Genomic DNA, 16,021 nt, shown 5'->3' on the forward strand with positions numbered 1-16,021 from the left:
TTTAGAACCAACAAATCAACGTCGAATATCGATAAGATAATAACTGAGAGCTTTCTGCCGAATATGCAAAAATATAGAGGTAAACAATTATGAGAAAACGCAATATAAAAGCAGAATAAAAATAACAATAATTTAATAATATATTTAATAATTGATAAATCAATAAATGATAAAAATTACACAATTGCACAAGTTGAAACTTTCTTCTATAATACATATATAAATGTATATACACGTTATATATATATATATATATATATATATATATATATATATATATGTATATGTATATGTATATGTATATAAATCTATTTTTTTTTCACATTCAGAACACAAGTTATTGGAGGCAAATAAAAAAGAGGGAAAGCATGAAAAGTTTACAAGCAATTTACAGATATAGATAAGAGCTATTAGAGATTTAAAATTATCAAAATTACTCATTTAATTTTTTATTGTTAAATTCATAGAATAATAATAAATAAAAAAATTGTATATATATAAAATTAAGGTCACTCACGAAGAATTCACAACACATATTCGTTAAACGATATTTTTTTGTGTGGCTGATAACATATTGAATCTCATAGGCATATAAACATAACTTGTGCTGTATGTTAGTTGATCTGCTGAGTGATCAGGTGATTCTAACTGTGCCGACGAACGATTGTCAACATAACTTTGAAATTTCGAATAATTTGGTAAAGATAAATGCAATTAGGTTTATTAAATTTAAATCATAATATATTAGTGAAGATATATTTTATTTGTGAAAAATGTCTTAGTGTAAAATATATACAAATACTATTAATCGTTATAATTGTTTTGAATATTGTGTGATATCAAATAAATCCTTGATATTTTTGTTCATATAGATTTATTTTGCTCTGATTTCTATAAACGGAAAACATAGAAATATAATGGAAGAACAAGATAAACATGTAAGTTAAACATTACCTTTTTTAGAGTTTTTGTTTTAAACACAAATTATTAAAAGATTAGAAAACATATTTCTTAGAAATATTTAATTCAATATATCTTGTTATCTGACAATAAAACCTCGCGACATAGCACACATTAATTCCTTTTGTCTTTTACAAGTAATTGTATCATGCAAGAGATTAAGTATATTTTCTAAGCAAAAAAAACTGTTACTGTCAATTTTTGTAATAATTTGTCAAGCATATAAAAATGAAACGGATTATGAGTTCTTTTATATCCATTCATTCATAGTTCACTTTTACATATCCTTCTTGGTATTTTTTTTGTGTACGTGTTACGCAATATATTATAATATTTAAAACAAATAAATATAGTGATCATCACTTTCGCGAGAGAAAGATAATATAAATAATATAATAATTTATTAACTATAATGCTAAATATAATTAAATAAAAATTGAAATACATAATTAAATTTGTTATTTACAGAATTCTTCTATAAAAAAATCAGATAATATTTCCACTGAAGCTTCTACAGAAGAAAAAAAGGTACTTGCATTACTTGATAATTATAATGTTAAATATAATTACATAAAAATTAAAATACATAATTAAATTTATTATTTACAGAATTCTTCTATAAAAGAATCAGAGAATATTTCCATTGAAGCTTCTTCAGAAGAAAAAAAAGTAGTTGCATTACCTGATAATTATAATGTTAAATATAATTAAATAAAAATTGAAATAATTAAATTTGTTATTTACAGAAATCTTCTATAAAAGAATTAGAGAATATTTCCACTGAAGCTTCTTCAGAAGAAAAAAAGGTAGTTGCATTACTTGATAATTATAATGTTAAATATAATTAAATAAAAATTAAAATACGTAATTAAATTTATTATTTACAGAATTCTTCTATAAAAGAATCAGAGAATATTTACATTAAAGCTTCTTCAGAAGAAAAAACGGTACTTGCATTATCTGATAATTATAATGCTAAATATAATTAAATAAAAATTGAAATAATTAAATAATTAAATTTGTTATTTACAGAATTCTTCTATAAAAGAATCAGAGAATATTTCCACTGAAGCTTCTACAGAAAAAAAAGAGACAGAACCTATATTACCTATATTTTTATGTAAGAAGAGTTTTCTTCAATCACACTATACCGAATTAATTACGATCGAGTACAATTGGGAAATTCCTCACTTTTATGAAGTTGGTAAATCTATAAGCAAATTTATTTCTCCATCGTTTCCAGAAAATGCACAATATCAGATTGAAATAAATGTTTTCTCATCTCAATCAGAACTACGTGGCTTATTTGATTGGCCAGAAAAAAAAATTCTTAAGCCACGTCAATCACAAAGACTAAGATTTTATATAAGAACTAAAGCAGCATTTGTAGGTTCTTGTGAGATTTTCTGTACTAAATTAGAGAAAGTAGATTCACTTATATCGACAGATGTAGTTTACATAGAAAAAAAGAGGTTATTAGGTGATAGCGAAATTCTGGAACACGTAACGCCGCTTGAATTGCATTTTAAATTTGAGATATTATATTGTTTTTCAAATATATATATAAATTCGCTTCCATTATTCGCAACAAAAGATTTGAAATCTGAAAGATCAATCCTTGATGATTATAATTTAAACTTTAATGATGAAGAATCGCTTGAATTTATTATAGATGGCGAGCATTATAGTATAATCAAAAGTATATTATGCGCTGGAAGTAATTATTTTAAATATTTATGTAGTATACAAGAAGACATAACAAATGAATTAATAATAAAGGATAGACCAGAAGCTTTTAAACAAATGTTGTCATTTATCGTGATTGATTTAGTATTGCAATTTACTGATTACTTAGAAGAGTGGGTATGTGAAAGTCGTATAATCCCAGACTTACTAATAGTAGCTGACAAATATGATGTGCAAAATCTTAAATTTATATGTGAAAGTCTTCTGCTAAAAAATCTTGCAGTTGAAAATGCTTCGGAACTTATAGAACTTGCGACTGTAAGTGATACAAAACGCTTAAGAAAAACTGTAACAAACTTTATTAAATCCTGCAAAGAAAAATTTGTATTAACTAAAACATTTCTATCTTTACGACGAGACCGAAGATATAAGATACTTAAAATGATTGCGGAATCAGAATAAGAAATAATTTTCCATTCTAAACATTCTGTATCCATTTAGTATAATTATTTGCATCTGTTAATACAGTATTTAAACTTATAATATTATAATCAACAGCGAACACTAGATGCAACTAATCATGTATAAAAACTTTATTTTTTATATTTATTCATATTATTAATATAAACGATTAATAAGACTTTGTATTGTATATGTATTAATGAATGTATTTATTTTATAAGCTTATGTTAAAAATTTCTATTTACTTAGCAATTGTGTCATAACAAATATATTACAAGTTTTAATTTTAATAATTGCAAAAATTTATAATATATATAAAAAAGTGATAGATTAAATTTTAAATATGTATAAAACTTATATTTTGTTTATATGTACTAAAACTTTTTGTTAAATATAATTTAATTTAGCATTTTAAAGCATTTAATATATTTTTATTTATTAGAAATAAGCACATAAGTATCCAACCCCTCGATTATTTACAGAAAAAAAATATTTCATAGCAATTGCAAAATGCCAGTTATAAAAATTTAAGCAAAATTTATTAACTATCATCTCAATAGCCAAATCTGATAAAAAAAAGAATCTTTTCGGCTATATTATTTTTTATATTTTGGCAATTAATATAAATTTCTGTTAATGTTGGGAATGGGAATTTTCTGTTAATGTTCAAAGATATAAAACGTAAACAATTTGAAAGAGGCTAATAATAAGATAGAAGGTGAAAAGTATGAAGTATGTTTATAGATTAACCAGTTAACCCTAAACAAGATAACAAATCAGTATTGTATCAGTATTATAAAAGCTGTGAAAGAGTCAAAATTTTGCTTTTTTGAAGAGAATATCAAACATTATATGTATAAAAAATCGAGACTCTACTAACGTGCAGATAAATGAAAAGGTAATAGTTTTAAACACAATTATATTTTTAAATTTGATTTGCAATCTGATAAAGAGATCTCAGTGATATTAATATTTATATATGAATTATTTTAGCAACATCTCGTTATTGCTCGGCTTATATCGCTTGGTAAAAGAAAATAAAGGAAATTAATAGTTTTTTTCACATATTATACGGATTATTTCAACAATATTATTATTCGACAGTGTTCAAATATTATAGAAACATTTTAAAATTTTAGAACTTACATTTAAGATCAATATAATGCAGAACGAACGAGAAATTACGGAAGAACAAGTAAGTTTAATATTCCCTGATACTTTTATTTTCTTGAACATTCTATATTAAAATCGAAAGTGCATTAGAAAGCACACAGAATTGAAAATAAGTTGAAATATTTATGATATAGATTGAAATAAAATTTAATACATTCTACTATTAAACAAAAATAATTCATGATATGCTGCATATAATCTTTTTTTCTTTTTTCGCAAGCATGAAGCGGCTAAACTAAATCGTAAATGATTTGTTGTTAGTTTTTTTTAGCAGTCATGTTTATTTATATTATTTTGTTCGAAGAAAGTATACTAAATATGTTAGAATTATTTACAAAACAAGTACATAAGTTGATCATATTTAGGATTCTTCCGGCACTAATACTGAAAGCTGTCCAAAAGAGAAACAGATAGAAACTCTATCTTCGTATCAGAAGAGTTATTGTCAACTTCGGTACGAGGCGAATACAATTGATTATGTCTGGAAACTTGATCGCTGCTCAAAACTTTTGAAATTTTTAAAACCAATATTGTCTATGCCATTCCCAGAATCCACATCTCAATATGTAATCCAAATAGAAGTATCTATCGCATCCGAATGGTCGTCAAGTTTAGTAAAATTTTATCTACTTACTAAAGTATCATTTAATGGTACTTGTGATGTGTTTATAATTGATAAGTATAGCAAGATACATGTTAATTCGATTTGTGGCGTTCTATCAAATATGACATTATTATATGAAACTACAGTAAAAACATTGTGTGATGACCTGGATAAAGACACGCTTACGATGGGCTTTACGTTCGAGATTTTGTATCGATATTTAATCGATACTATGCATATCGAGGCACTACCATTATCTAAACTGTCGCTGACATACTCAAACTCACAAAATTCAACTCTTGACGACATTCCCGATGGTACAATCACATTTGTATTAAACGGAAAATATTATGACGTATCCAAAAAGTTATTACACAATACTAAATGTGTTGAATATTTCTGTAGTACATATAAAGAAAACATGACGAATGATTTAATCACAATAAATGATAATGATATGCAAGATGTTTTTCACATCATGTTAATGTATTTAAAAACCGGTTTAATATTGGGAGAATTTGATTATTATAAGATTAAAAAATTGTTAGAAGTGGCTCACAAATGCGATTTACAAAATCTTAAATTAATATGTGAAGAATATTTAATACGCACAATTACAATCGATTCTGTTATTGAACTTGTGCAACTTGCGTTCTTAAATAATGCAAAAAATTTAGAAAAACATGCGGCAACCTTTATTAAATTCAATATACAAGAAATTATAAATATTAAAGAATTTCTATCTCTACCGCAAGAACATTTAGATAAAATAATTGAATTAGTCGCGAAAATTCAAACATTGAAATTCGATACTGAAACACTGTTTGAGCCATCTTAATCAATTGAAATATTTGTGATGTAAGCATAATTATTATAGGTTTTTTGAAACATCTGAATCTATAATACAATCATAATTATAGTCTTTTTCAAAACAAATATAGACAAATTTGTAAAAAAAAAAGTAAATTTCAGTAAAAAATTTAAAAATTCTATGTTAAGTAAATATTATATTTTTTCTGTATTTACGTCTGTATTTGGCAATACTGTATGTAATACAAACATTTCCAATCCTTTTTTAGGTAATTCTGTGCACTTTTATAAATTCTTTTATATTAATACTTATATTAATATCAGTATTCTATTTTAATTATAATGAAATAAAATTAGTTCACTTTTTTTTTCTACTTCTCTCTTTCTTTCTCTTTCTCTCTCTCTCTAAAATCCAAAACGCGTAAAACTGTAAATCGGATAACGAGTTGAAAACTATATACAATTTAGTTAAATTCTTGAGATTTTCATATTTTGCTCATTTTCGTTTCTTATAAGATAGGAGAATGGCAGATGGGTTATGTAGAAAGTTAAAAGGTAGCCAAGATTATGCATTTTCCGCCCTTCCGGTGGCTAATTAAGCACGCTGTAATGTAATAACTATTAAAATGAAGCCACCGAGTCACTCCGATGTGGAAAATGAAGCGCCCGACTCGGAAAATCGCTCATATATTATCTTCTCATGATTTTAACGGCCATAATATTACTTTATTTAAATTGCTAATGATATTAATGTATAGGAATAGATAAACGTAATTTTTTGATCTAAGCGCGATGTTTTTCGTAATTTTCGTAAGAGCGTTTTTCGTAAAATTCTATTAAACATTCTGATAAATTGCATCTTATTGTTAGATAAGACTCATGCTTGCAAATGCTAACATCATTTTGAGTAGCTTCTAAATTAATCCAAGATAAGCATAATATTTTATTCTGCAAACTAAAGCTCTAGCATTCATAATCTCTTAAATGATCTTGGATTTGAACTTTAATACTCTTCACTGCAGAAAATATCATAAATATATGAAGCAAGCATCAAGCGTATCATTACTGTGCTCCAAATAATAGAGAGCTTTGGATTTCCGTCATATGCAATAAAAAGAGTAATTATTATATCCGTATTGTCGCAATTTTGAATAATGCTGATCCAGAATGACCTATATATCTCAGTATTCTAGATTTCCTTCTATAACTTCAAGAAGACGTAATTTTTTATTACATCTATTAAACTGCATATCTCTTATTTCTATAGTCACAATTTTTCTTCGAGACAAAATCCAATTTTCATTTCAATTCAATAATAAAAATTTTAATTCAATGTCACAATATAATGTATGTAATATGTCATATGTTATCACAATTATATATAATTTTAAATATTAATTCGAGAGTTATTGTTCAATTTAAATAATTAAATAGGTTGAAAATAAATAAATAAAAATGTTTAAATTGGGACGTTTTCAATCTTGATCTAAAATTAATTTACTTTTAAGAAACTTTCAGAATTTCATTTAATTACATTCTCATTTGTTCTGTACATTAATTTTAAATCAACGATTATAAAATAAAATTTTATAATTTAATAGAAAATAAACAATAATTAAAATGTAAGAAAGATTCCTCTTCAGAACAATTTAAAAAAAATTTAATCAAATTTAATTTAATAAAAAATTTTTGCACTTATTAACTTTTTCGTTTATTATAGAGATATATTTTTTTAGAGACTATTGCATTTAAATTTTCTCTTTAAATCATTTTGTCGACAAATAGACAACCTTTAGTTAAGTTAATTAGTATAATATAAAATTATTCTAAATTCAAGAAAATAAAATAAATTATACGTCATGTAACATAATTTAATTAAGCTCTTCTTTGAATCACGCTTACCCTCATTTCTTTTATAAAATGGCGACCGCGTTATGAAAATAGGAAATGCCGTTAGAGAGGTGAGCAGCATCATGCACTTTCTGCCCTTGCGGCGGCTAATTAAGCACGCTGTGATGTAATAACAGCCAGAATGCGGGCGTCGAGCTACTCTACGATGGAAAATAAAGCATCCGGTCGGGAAAATTGCTAATATGCCCTTCTCCCTGAAATCTTAATGCCATCTTAACGTCGTGATCCTCTGCATCTTTAATGAGATCAATAAATGAAGATTTGAGAGAAGACGGTTTTGTAAGCTTTGTAAGATTATCTTCGTGAAATTGATCGACAGATGATTTGATAAATTACATTGTTAATGGCTCGCGTCTTTAAAAATCATAATAATTTTAATATCTTATTCATAATTAATTTAATTCATAAATATTTTTTTATTATAAAAAAAAATATTTTTTTTATAATCATTGTTTTTCCCTTTAATTAATAATTTTCTTTAACGATTTCTGTAAAAACTTTATTTGCACTCAAATTTTATTTGCGAAAACATTGTAATTTTCTTAAGCAATCTTTTTTCTTGACATTTTAACATTTTTTTTTTTTTCAATAAGAATTTTCATTTAATTAGTCGTAAATCAAGAAACGTTATATGCATATCATGTATTTTGCATATAATTGCGAGATATCTAGTATAATTTAGTCCATCTCGAAAGACATTTATCGTTCTCCGGTTTACCTGCGGAAACCTTTCGATGTTATATTGCGGGAAGGATCGTGGGATGTGATAAGACCTTTCCAAAGTATTATCAGCCACCGCTGTTGCTGCCGCTGTAACGCTCAGGTCGCGACGATCTTAATTATCACACGGCGTTCCGAGTAACGAGGGTTGGCACGTGGTGACGTAATGTACGAGAAGGGCCTAAATAGCCGAAACCATTGTTGTACGTACAACGCGCACGTCGGATCTGTTAAGGCATTAATAGTCTCGTGTGACGTAATTAACTCGCCGACGAATTTCCGGCATTACGGCGTGACATACGCTCAGGAGGGTGTCCTCGAATTTGGGCTTGATACCAGAAGCGAGTCCGCGACAGCAGCCGGTCTGAGGGTTCAAGCGTGCATCGGACAATCTATTCCCGCAAAAGTCCGGATCAGAGGACCGTCATTTAGGAATTTCGCACAATGCGCGTTTAACACGCGTGTCAGTGACGTGTGATGAATGAGATGCGCAATGTATAGGATGTCCTCAATGTATTTCGTTCGAATATCACGCAAGGAAGCTTTATTTAGGTGCAAATACCACTGTTTTCAACGGAAAATAATTTTATTGCCTTGCCATTATATTAAATGTTTCTGATAATTAAATTTTTATTTAAGAAATTAAATATAATTGTTCTTTAATAGAGAAACCATAATTGATAAACATCTAGATTTTAATTTGTACTTATCAAATTTATTAATTTAGCTTTATAGCTATAAATATTTAGCTTTATTGCTATAAAATGGAAAAATGTTAAAAATTTTAAAAACATATTACATATATTATGTAAATAATTATCTTATCTCTGCATATAAATTCTTAAATAATCTCTAGATTATTAAAGAAGAATACGCTTATAAAGTCATTAATTTTGCGGCCGAGTAAAATAAAAGTGTATAAAAATAAGGATGAGATTAGCAGGTATCATAAATCCAGATAAGAAAGAATGGTGTAATCTAGTCGTGGCGCTAAACACGGTTGAAATAACGTAAGTTGCACTTAAGCAGGCGTAAACAGCCAGCAAATGAGAATTTCGCGCAGATGCGATCAGCAGCGCCACGGAAAACATTAATCTCCCGGCTTGCGAGGTGCGTTTTCTCCTCAGAGCCGCCGCAAAAAGTCAGTCAAGTCGAGAGACAAAAGTAGCTTTCATTTTCGCCACGTTTTTCCACTCCGTTAATGTTACCGTGGAACGTGCGCGAGCATGTCTAATGGCTTCTCAAAGATTCACATCCAGACAAAAAAAACTGCAAAAAAATTTGGAAAAAAACAAAATAAATCGTCAAACTTAAAGCGACGCATTCAGTCGCAAAATATTTAATGGTTGGGAAAAATATAGAAAGATAATATATCAATTTTATAGTAATTAAATGTTTGATTCGACGCGAGTATTGATAGAGATTGATGCTGCTGGTTTATTCTCAACTTCTCTCTCTCTCTCTCTCTCTCTCTCTTCCTTCTTTCTCCTTTTCGTTCTCTCTAAATTTCATCTACTCAATCTAATCAATTTTTATATAAAAATTGATGTTATGTAAAAATAAAAATTTTATTTAATTAAAACGCATATTTACGTGTTATATTTACGTACATTTTTTATTAATATATAATAATAAAAAAGTATAAAATTGAATATAATAAATCTGTTTTGTTTTAATTACATAAAATACGTTATAAAATACATACGCTTTAACTCGTCGTTGCTCTAAATTCGACATTTTAATTGATTATTCTAAATAGATTAAAAATAATTGAACACTACTTTACTTTAAAAAGACACCTTTGAGTCAATTTTTGGTGAGAATAAATATATTATTGCATTAAAACAATGAAATTAAAGAATTAAGTTTATCTTATGCTGATTATTGTTCTTATTGCTTTTTTGTGTTCACGTGAAATTTTCTCACGGAATGGATTAATAAACAGATCTATTATTTCCACTAAATTAATTTATACTTAGTTATCTGTAGTCAAATATAATTAATTAGTCATCTTAATTACATTATAATGAATCACATCTCATGGCATTTCTTAACAATGCCAAATATGGACGGATATATTACTTAAACTATATACATAACGAGAATGCGAGATCTATTAACATATAGCATATGGACGAATATATTATATAAAGTATCTACAAGCAAACTCTCTTTTATCAAACTAAGACTGAAAATTACATTATGCTTTTTGGTTATTTCAGAGTCGATTTTTATGTAACGATAAAATTTGATTATTATCTGTATCAAAAATTGTGTGTTAAATATTAAAAATTTTAGAAAGTAAAAAACTCATGCTTTTTAAAAATATACATAATATATCGATATTTTTCCTTTTTTAATTATTTGAACTTTAAAGAGAAGTTTAATAAAGAGAGAAATAAAAAAACTGTAATAATGTGTTTTATAAAAAATTCTATATCAAAATTTCGTTAAGAAAAAATCAATTCTAAAATCCTTGGAGAGTATTTCTCCGCTATCATTTTCCGATCCATTATAATCTAAACGTCTCTCTTCTTAAAGACTTTATAAACAATTTTTTTTAATCATTAATATTTCTCTGATTTATGTCTTCACCTTTCAAAGGCCCTCCCTGTCTTTCACTTAAAATAAAATAACGTAACGACGGCACTGCATGCCATGAGAAGCAACGTGGTGAAAGATACCGGACCGGATGCTGCATTGCATGCGTCCTCGGAGCAGTAACACTCCTGCCAGTAAACACCGTTCTCGCGAACGCCCCAATTACAGACCCCCGTGACTCCCGTACTGGCGACGGAGGCACATCGTCGGATCACCTGTCGCCATCTGCCATCCCCTTAAACATTGTCGATTAATTAATTAATTAACACATTATCGAACACGTATTTATTGTGTAATTATTCGCAGATTTAGATGTTGAGAACAGCCGAAAATAATCTTTAATAGTCAAAATAAGTTCAAATATCTTTAAATTTCCTATCATTTTAGTATGGAAAATTAAATTGGAAGCTGTGGCCAGGCTTTCTGGATCTAGAATTTTTGTAAAAATGTATTATATTCGATTTCTCGATTTATACTGCTTCACAGAAGATAGCCAAAATTATTTTTGCAATCGTGTTTATAATATATCTCTAAAAAACTGCGATTGGCATTTTGTTTTATTTAAAACTATATCTTAAAGAACGCTTTTCACATACGTTACAGTTTCTATCTATATTGTCTCATTTTGTTATATTGCTAAATATCTCATTTTTATAAATAAATGTACTTACAAATGAAACCACGCGGGCTCTGCTCAGTGTATTTAACGCAAAATGTACCGGGCATGTGCGATTCCTCGCTGTTGCACTCGATAGGCACATTTCTCTTTGTCAAAATTCGCGTAGGCCCCACAAAGGTCCTCGCCCTTCGGATCCATATCAGAGCTACATTGATAACAGCGTATCGCCTCAGTACCTGTATGTAATTATTTCAAAATAACACAATAGTGTTAATTCTATTTTGACGTCAATTAGCAACGCTAAAATGTATTGAAGCAAATTCCAGTAATTAATAAAAAAATTATTTGCAGTAAACTAATCGCATGTTCAAAGTATTTAATTAGTACAGTTGAAGTAGTTAATTGATGAAAATTCCAATTCCTAACCTAAAAAAATTAGTAATGAACGAAAAATATTTTCATTTTTCTTTTCACATTTTTAATCATTCTCTTATTTCTCTTATTTTCGTAAAAAAAATCTTTTTGTTATTTGCTTTGTTTCTGCTTTTAACAATAATTGAAATAAATGCATTCCTGTTCAAGTATATATTATATTTATTTAGTTTTTCCAACATGTATCATTAATTATATTTTATATTTTGTTAAAAATATAACATCCATTTATTCTCAGGCATATCGTATTAAATAACATGAATATAATGAAAAAAAAACTATGAAACATGGAACAACTTTCACGCCCATCCGTAAACAATCAAGGATGAACCATAAGGCTTCCAAGATGGCCGTAGACGTGCTTGTGTGCATCAAGGCGCTATTCAGACCTGTCTGTATTTCTATTTATTCTCGAGAATCTCGCGTGGAAAATCTCACCTGTCGTAACAAACACCAGCAACACGCAACACAATACACTCACGATGTTATTCCGCATTATCGTTATGTCGCTCTCCAGGATTTTGCTTTCGGAGCAAGCTATTACACGCGTGTTCTTCCGTGCGACATAGAACGCGCACTGCACGTACGCACCTGACGTCATTCATTGGGTGTAACTGTTACGTAGTAAGCCGACGATTCCTTCCCGACCGTTTCCCCCTCTCGCCAACGGCGGATCGAGATGCATAAAGTGCCCTGGGTGCAACATAATTTTCACAGAGCTCTCTATGTAATCCCCTTTTCCAAAGTTTCAAGCATGATTAGCTTGATTAGCTTTTAAGGGGATGTTTAACTTTTAAGGAGGTGTTCAACTTTAATTAATGCAAAATTTAATATCAAATTATCGTTGATTTTCTGTAAACAGAGATCAACAAACTTCTAACGAAAGAAATATTTATAAAAGATTAAAAACATGAAAGAATATAAAATATTAGAAGAAACATCATACACATAAGATAATCAAAATTTCCTGGCTATAATAATTTTATTTTGAGTATTTTAATTTATATACGTAACGCCCTATGGGAAATCTTTTACATATATTTGCTGATAATTTAATAACTATGAAGAAAAATATATTCTATTTATCGTATTAAAAACTTTCTTTTACAATTCTTTAAATTCTTTCAATTAAAATCATTCTTTTCAAAAATTTTCTTTGTAATTATAAAAATTATGATATGGAAATTTTTTTCAGTTTCAAACCAGTTGTAATAAAATATGTAATTAAGGAAAAATCTTCACAAATTGACCGAGACAAATATATCAAAGAAATAATGCGGCTTAGAGAAGAAAGAGACACTTTATAAAAGATTACAACTAATGAAGTAAACGAGCTGACAAACTACTAGTTTGATGTCGCTATATTTGCTAAGTCAAAGTTTTCGAATTAAGATAAGAGCACAGAGAGCTTTGCGATGTCTTTCAAGTAAAAACGAGGGCTTATACATTTTCTAATGCAAAAACGCATCTCGTAATGTTTCAATTTATACGTCGCAAAGTGTCATCTAACGGTGATTTGATGCAAATCGAAAAGTGATACTTATCTCTTTTTAAAAAAGCAGATAATAAATGCAGTGAATAAAACAAATATTTAAACTTTCCACCCTCCATGAGAGAATTTTACACACAAGAAAGAGAATGTGCGTAGTTACAAAGTACTTTATTCAGTATATAATGTAAATATAAATATATCCTGACAGAAGCACTTTACATAGTAACATTTTTCCTTTTTGTGTAAAATTATCCCGAAGAAGACAAAGTGTACAAATATCTTTTTTAAACTGAACGTAAGCACTGTAACCTCTACTTTTTATTATTTGATGTTACACTTTTAAAGCTAAATTTATAGAATATCTATGTAAATTATAGAATCTATGTGTACAGTGTACAAAATGTCATTAATAAATTGGTCTACGTTATAATCATAAATTTTTAATATTTATAATAAATGATTTTATATATATATAATTTTTTTTTAATTCAATATTTTAATTCAATTAGTAACTAAGATGTTTGCAAAATTTTTACTCTTTAAAAATTAAAAATTTACAGATTTTATTATTCCTCTTGAAACTTTGATGATTTTTATATTTTTATAAACTTATATAATTTTTAACATATTAAATTTTTACTGCAATAAAATTCATGGTAAATTAATTTTTCCGCTTTCAAGCAAGATTACATGATGCCTTTCAAACGTATTTCCCAGGTCGCGCTGTATCTTTAATCGCACAGGAAGCTTTAGATCAATTCTTCTCAATCTCGCTACCAATCTGCACCACCCCTATTGCGAAAAGACGCGTTCGGAGCCGCTGATCGGAATTCTCCCGTGATTGGAAGTAAACTCGATTCCATCGCAACCTTGACACCCTCTTTGGCTCCCCGCGTGAAACAGATAGCCCCGGTAAATTATTCAAAACGTACCCTCTATGATCTATAGAGGCATCCCTAAGTCTGGCACCGGCAATCTATCCTCTCTACTGCCCTTCTCCTCCTCTTCTTCCTTCTTTTTCTCCCTTCATCCCTTCGACTGCCCTGTCCGTTCGTACCGCAAAATTCACCTCCTCCTCGTCTACCGTCTCTTCTACTTCCTCCTTCAGGCTCTTGCCGGTCTCCGGTCCCCTCATCACCCTGTTTTCCTCGGTTTCCTCTCCACGACTTGCCCGTCGCTTCTTCTCATCCGGCACAGACTCCCCAAGGGAATTCCGACTTTTCTGACAACCGCCACCGCATTTATCCCATCCAACATCTACGGACGACGAGCTTACAAAGGCGACTCGGAATCCAATAAGTCCGATAACGCGCACAACTTCCGCGAGCGTATACAAGCCGACTAGTTACACCGATAATCGCCAACGTATTGATTTCGTCAAAACACATTTCGCCGCTATTCGGATCGATTGATCGATAGTTATGTGATACTTTCTAATTTTTAACAAGGCTCTAAATATTAATGAAGAAATGATTTACAATTAAAGCAAGATTATGTTATTCAAATCGATAACAAGCATTATTAGTATAATATAATATAATTTTGATGTTTGATCAAAGTTATATATATTATTACTAAATATGTATACATATAGATAGCAAAATTATATATATATATATAAAATTATATATATATATATATATATATATATATATATATATATATTATGTGTGTGTGTGTATACTTTATTTCGTTTTACCTAACAAAATTCTCTAATTATATTATTGTTTTTTGCTTTACGATATATACACCGGAACAGTTGCTGTCATTAAATGAAACAGCGCGCAAGACTTGTTTACCTTCCAAAAACTATTCCATAAATCCGACGAGAGTGAGCAAAATGACAACAAACACAAGTGGGAGAGAAGAAAAGAGAACAATTGTCGACATTAAAGCAAGAGCGCTGCCAGATGTCGACCAGATAATATTCGAATCTCATTCGCTCGAGAAATATTGAAGCTAAATATCATATAATAAAGCAAAATATATAAATATATAATAAAATAGTATATATCATAAAAAAACGAGAAAGTACTATTCATGTGTTAATTTGGACTATAAATAATTTTATAATAATAATAGAATTTAATACAAGAGAGTATCTCTATAGCAATGTATCATATATTATAATATCGATACAAATAGCGTTATATATAATTATTAGATATTACTTCTCGTTCGCGAGAGATTGACAATGGACTGATGGCTTTCTCTCATCGGCTTGGGAAAAGCCGTGGAAAACTGTTATACCAGCATGTACGCAGTGTGGGGAAAATTGGCGAGGAAACGGCGGAGTACGATAACATTGTGTCATGTGTATTCGCATCACGGATGATTCTGGAGCATCTCCCATGCTTCCTCTCATAGAGTGGAAGGAACATGTGTGTTAACCCCCTTTTCCGCGACAAACTGTCGCACCGGCTGCCACTCGCTTGCGCAATCGTCCCGCAAATTCGCGCCTTTTCACGGATAATATTCTATCGCGTAGTGCATATTGCGATACATGAGTCAGATACTGAAAAGTGTCGAGGAATCTCTGACTTTTCCTCGC

The 16,021-nt window shown here is 29.0% G+C and overlaps 4 protein-coding genes across 11 annotated transcripts in view; 2 read left to right on the plus strand and 2 right to left on the minus strand.

Moving 5' to 3' along the window:
* The window catches only part of LOC126858986 (outer mitochondrial transmembrane helix translocase-like), a 96,242-nt gene that overhangs the window by 3,436 nt on the left and 76,785 nt on the right, over positions 1 to 16,021 (minus strand). The window lies entirely within an intron of this gene.
* On the plus strand, positions 506 to 3,513 carry LOC126858770 (uncharacterized). 7 transcript variants are annotated; one of them, XM_050609326.1, is made up of 7 exons: positions 506 to 698; positions 873 to 938; positions 1,429 to 1,488; positions 1,570 to 1,629; positions 1,707 to 1,766; positions 1,848 to 1,907; positions 1,993 to 3,510. In XM_050609326.1, the coding sequence occupies exons 1-7, from the start codon at positions 612 to 614 to the stop codon at positions 3,106 to 3,108; spliced, it is 1,509 nt and encodes a 502-aa protein (XP_050465283.1). In that variant the 5' UTR covers positions 506 to 611; the 3' UTR covers positions 3,109 to 3,510. The 7 variants fall into 7 exon arrangements, with proteins under 7 accessions (XP_050465283.1, XP_050465303.1, XP_050465293.1 ...); XM_050609346.1 differs by lacking the exon at positions 1,429 to 1,488 and having other exon boundaries at positions 1,993 to 3,513; XM_050609336.1 differs by lacking the exon at positions 1,848 to 1,907 and having other exon boundaries at positions 1,993 to 3,511.
* On the plus strand, positions 3,866 to 5,969 carry LOC126859002 (uncharacterized). Of its 2 annotated transcripts, none has more exons than XM_050609839.1 (4): positions 3,866 to 4,006; positions 4,102 to 4,303; positions 4,647 to 4,890; positions 5,032 to 5,969. In XM_050609839.1, the coding sequence occupies exons 2-4, from the start codon at positions 4,271 to 4,273 to the stop codon at positions 5,721 to 5,723; spliced, it is 969 nt and encodes a 322-aa protein (XP_050465796.1). In that variant the 5' UTR covers positions 3,866 to 4,006; positions 4,102 to 4,270; the 3' UTR covers positions 5,724 to 5,969. The 2 variants fall into 2 exon arrangements, with proteins under 2 accessions (XP_050465796.1, XP_050465785.1); XM_050609828.1 differs by having other exon boundaries at positions 4,102 to 4,135; positions 4,248 to 4,303; positions 4,647 to 5,969.
* On the minus strand, positions 9,923 to 12,599 carry LOC126859219 (uncharacterized). Its single transcript, XM_050610259.1, is given in 4 exon segments — positions 9,923 to 11,162; positions 11,599 to 11,690; positions 11,692 to 11,782; positions 12,417 to 12,599. Coding segments are annotated over 4 exon segments (564 nt in total). The 5' UTR covers positions 12,580 to 12,599; the 3' UTR covers positions 9,923 to 10,944.

This window comes from Cataglyphis hispanica, chromosome 1, assembly GCF_021464435.1.
Source record: "Cataglyphis hispanica isolate Lineage 1 chromosome 1, ULB_Chis1_1.0, whole genome shotgun sequence".
Classification (NCBI taxonomy): Eukaryota; Metazoa; Arthropoda; class Insecta; order Hymenoptera; family Formicidae; genus Cataglyphis; species Cataglyphis hispanica.